The sequence below is a fragment of the Rhincodon typus genome, chromosome 35, assembly GCF_021869965.1.
Source record: "Rhincodon typus isolate 14 chromosome 35, sRhiTyp1.1, whole genome shotgun sequence".
Lineage (NCBI taxonomy): Eukaryota > Metazoa > Chordata > Chondrichthyes > Orectolobiformes > Rhincodontidae > Rhincodon > Rhincodon typus.
In genome coordinates, this window is record NC_063366.1 from 18,578,569 (window position 1) to 18,582,964 (window position 4,396).

The 4,396-nt window shown below is 41.7% G+C and overlaps 1 protein-coding gene across 1 annotated transcript in view; it reads right to left on the minus strand.

Annotated features, from left to right (window-relative positions):
- Nucleotides 1–727: 727 nt before the first annotated feature.
- Nucleotides 728–4,396, minus strand: part of LOC109921534 (protein PRRC2A-like) — a 94,892-nt gene continuing 91,223 nt past the window's right edge. The window contains exons 23-24 of the mRNA XM_048616660.1: nt 3,796–4,029; nt 728–829 (exon numbers count right to left, since the gene is read on the minus strand). Coding sequence (XP_048472617.1) covers nt 728–829; nt 3,796–4,029 — 336 coding nt within the window. The remainder of the gene's footprint in view (nt 830–3,795; nt 4,030–4,396) is intronic.

A 4,396-nucleotide genomic window follows, 5' to 3' on the forward strand; every position in this document is an offset into this window, starting at 1 on the left:
ACTTAAGGATTCTGTACTAGTTTTCCCCTGGAGAATCTAGAACATAGGAGCAGAATCTCAGGCTAATGGGCCAGATGTTCTAGAGAGAGAGTGGAATTTTATCCACTTAATTTTGTGGATCTTTGGTATATTCTGCCCCAGAGGATTGTAGGTGCTCAAATCAATCAATCATCGGCAACATTTAATGCTGAGATGAGGAAGTTAGGGATTTAGGGGAGATCATTCACAATCATATTCAACAGCAGGAAAATGGAGGGGGCCATGTGGTTAACATCTGTTCCTATTTCACATGCTACTTGAGATTATAACAGGCTGAAAATCCAAGGAGGAACTTTTGGGTTGATATAGCACAGTTCAACAACTGTCGGTGTCTCTCAGCATTCACGCCATCACAGAACTGAAGTCTGACCCGTTGAAAAGCTCCAGGTTGAAATCTTAGGCATTTTAAATGCTGGGCCCTTTGCTAATGCACCTCACAGACATCCCTGTACCACTTTCTCACTTGCCTTGCTAAAGTTGCCTCTCACCCGGATGATGAGCACAAGAACCCACTAAATAATGAAATGTTCTCGGAGGATCTAAATAAATGCAAATAGGTGTACTTGTATGCATTTGAATCTATATATGCAAAGAGTAAGTTGTCTTGAAACTGGTTTATGAGAAGAATGGTTTTCTAAATCATAGCAGCAGCAAGGAAATGGAAAGCATGCATAAATGAGGTTACAGATCAGGTAGTACATACATCATTGCTGGCAGCATTCTGCAATTTGCTGGGCGGTGAACTGGTAGATCTTTGAATCGTAGACACAGCCAGACTGAAGTCAGAATCCTAAAAAGAAAGCAAAACGAATAGTCTAACGCTATGACACTTAAAATTACTGAGTGCCACTCCATTAGAATATTTTGGCAAAAGTCAGCACCTTGCCCAAGCTACACGAAGAGACAAAATATTAGGAACAGTTTTTGCAGAAGGAAAATATGCATTAAATAGAGACCTCAGCACACCAATCTGCAGCATCTCTACATGCAGATTATGTCTGCCTTCAGGTTACATCTGCCTGTTCTAGCACACTGATCATCAAATCCCTTCCTGCTGATCCAATCAAATTTACTGAAAGACATAGGCCTAGAAACTTCCTTATAACTGTGACAGTATGCCAACAGTATTATTAATTCCTCCCCCACCCACCATAAATCAGCCTCATCCTTTGTGAAACAACATTGATTCATGTCACTATCCTACAAAATTAATTCTGTTTTTCAATAAAATGAATCTTGTGCACGCTTCAAGAGACCCCCACTCAAGGCCAGCATTGTTAGTTGCAGATGAAACTCGAGGTGCACTGGCCATTATGCAGCCAATTCTACATCAAAAATATGATCCACCTCATGTTTTTGGTGCAACTGATTGATCAATTGATAGTTGAATATTGGGTAGAATTGACATGATGAATTCTTGCTTTTTAGATATAGCCATGGGATCTTCGAAATCTGCTCAACCAGGTGGATGGCATATCTGACAAGACAGCAGTCAACTCAGTGCAGTCACCTCAAATTTACACGCTTCAACCTTGGCATTGGACCACTATGATCGGAGATGAGGAGACATTTCTTCACCCAGATAGTGGTACGCCTGTGGAATTCTTTGCCCCTGAAAGCAGTTAAGACCAAAATATGGAATGTTTTCAAGGAGTTAGAGGTAAAGAAGAAAACCAGGGAATTACAGACTAGTTAGCCCAACATCTGTGATGGGGTCTATAATTAATAATGGAATAACAGTGACTAATCAGGGAGAGCCAGCTTGGATTCATGACAGGTAGGTCATGCCTGACAAATGTCATTGACTTTTTCTTTGAAGTGGTGACGAAGTGGAGAAGGAAATGTCTATGCATGTTGCCTGTATGGACTTCCAGAAGGCTTTTGATAAAGTCCTAAATAAGACTGTTAATTAAGATAGAATTATGAATTATGACACGACTGGGAAATTGGTAGAGTGGCAGGTGACAAAGTAGGAATAAAAAGGCTAGCAGCCCAATGGTATCAATGTGGATTTCACAGGTTTCAAAATCTCCCCTCCCCCTACCGCATCCCAAATCCAGTCCAGCTCGTCCCTGCCTCCCTCCCACCTATCCCCTCCTCCCACCTCAAGCCGCACCTCCATCCCCTACCGACCAACCTCATCCCGCCCCCTTGACCTGTCCGTCCTCCCTAACTCCCCACCTACACTCACCTTTACTGGCCCCATCCCCGCCTCTTCGACCTGTTTGCTTCCTCTCCACCTATCCTCTCCTCTATCCATCTTCTATCCGCCTCCCACTCTCTCCCTATTTATTTCAGAACCCCCTTCCCCTCCCCCTTTTCTGATGAAGGGTCTAGGCCCGAAACGTCAGCCTCTCTGCTCCTATGATGCTGCTTGGCCTGCTGTGTTCATCCAGCCCTGCACCTTGTTGTCTCGGATTCTCCAGCATCTGCAGTTCCTACTATCTCTTAGGTTCTCAGATTGGTAGGATGTGACCAGTGGTGTCCTACAAGGATGTTAGAGCCTCAAATACTTGCATTTACTGACAAATTGGATAACGGCATAGAAATTTGCGATTGACAAAATGTTAGGCATTGTTCACAGTGTAGATAACAGCATACAACTACAAAAAGATATTGATAGACAAACAGGCAAAACTGTGGCAGATAAGAGTTGAATGTAAGCAAGTGAGAGGTTATCCATTTTGGACCAAAAAGGATAAATCATGGTACTTTCTAGATGGTATGAAGTTAAATACAGTCAGAGAGACTTGGAGGGTCAGGTGCACAGATCTTTAAAATATCACAAACAGGTGCAGAAAATAATCAAGAAAGCTAATGGAATGCTGGCCTTTATATCTAGAGGATTAAAGTACAAGGACACAGAAGTTACGCTGCAGCTAAACCCCGGTTAGACCTCACCTTGAGTACAAGAGCAAATTTCAGCACCACACCTTTGGAAGGACATACTGGTCTTACAGGGAATACAATATAGGTTGACATGAATGATGCTTGAACTTCAGTGGTTAAGTTGGAGGAGAGATTTGGTCTGTTTTCTCTAGAATTTGGAAGGGTAAGGGGTGATCAGATCGAAGTCTTTAAGATGAACAGTGAAACAGGATTGAGAAATTGAATGGCCTAACCCTGTTCCTATGCCATAGGGAGAAAGCAGAAATGCCCCCGCATAGATTAGCAGCCATGATCATATTGTATAGCAAAACAGACTAAGTGCTGAAGGGCCTATTCCTGGTCCTACTTTCTATGATCCAGAGGCAAGAATGTCAATACAGCCAACAACACATGTTGATAGGGTTTACTGAAAAGGTGGCCAACTTCTCAGTATTCATCCAATGCCATACATTCTACCTTGATTGTCAGAAAGTTTATTAAATCATCAACATTAACAAACCAATGTAGAAAAATGCAGTTAGGCTATAGCTGATTTGTTACTTAACTGAACAGGCTTGAAGGATCAAACTTATTCATTTCTATGTTTGCATACTCCGCTTTTCAAACAAAGGACCCAATAAATTTATTTTCACTTTTATTTGTCTCACCCATCCTTAAATTCCTGATTCTATCTTGACTTTCACACTTGCTTCTTCCCTTCTGCTTGGATTTCCTCTTTACTTTCATACCTCAAGTACTCTGGGGGAACACAATACTTGATATGGATGCTGAACTGGTTACTGCCAATGGATTCTGGTTCAACTCTAGGCAAAAGTCTTAATCTGAGCATTAAGCAAAACAAAAAGAAAAAAATATCAATTGACTCACCTTTGCACTCACTCCAAACTGGATAGGCGGTACAGTGACTTCAGTCTCCAGTAGCAAGTCAGGATCCGGTTTGGATTTTGGTCTGCTGTTTATTGAAAAGCCAACAGTCTTTGCAGCTGGTTCGGGACTCTCTTTCTGCTGTACTTCTCTTGCCTTTTTATTTTTTAGTGAACGTTCATTTCCTATTGGTCCAGGTTTATGTTCTTTACTCAGCTCGCTGGCAGACTCCTGAAACTTGATGAATCAGACTTTTAATGTATACTTTGTTTATAAAAAGGACAAAGAATCAACCTAGCACTAACATTAATAATCAAGAACTCACGTAAGGTTATTTAATCCTCTTAATTAAGAAGTCTATTTAAATAACTCATCAGAATTGCCACACATGCCTTGACCATTACTGAGAACATCATAAATCTTTTTCTCAATTAACCAAGCTATGATTTGATATGAGACAACAAGGTGCAGGGCTGGATGAACACAGCAGGCCCAGCAGCATCATAGGAGCAGAAAGGCTGACGTTTCGGGCCTAGACCCTTCATCAGAAAAAGGCTTTTTCTGATGAAGGGTCTGGGCCTGAAATGTCAGCCTTTCTGCTCCT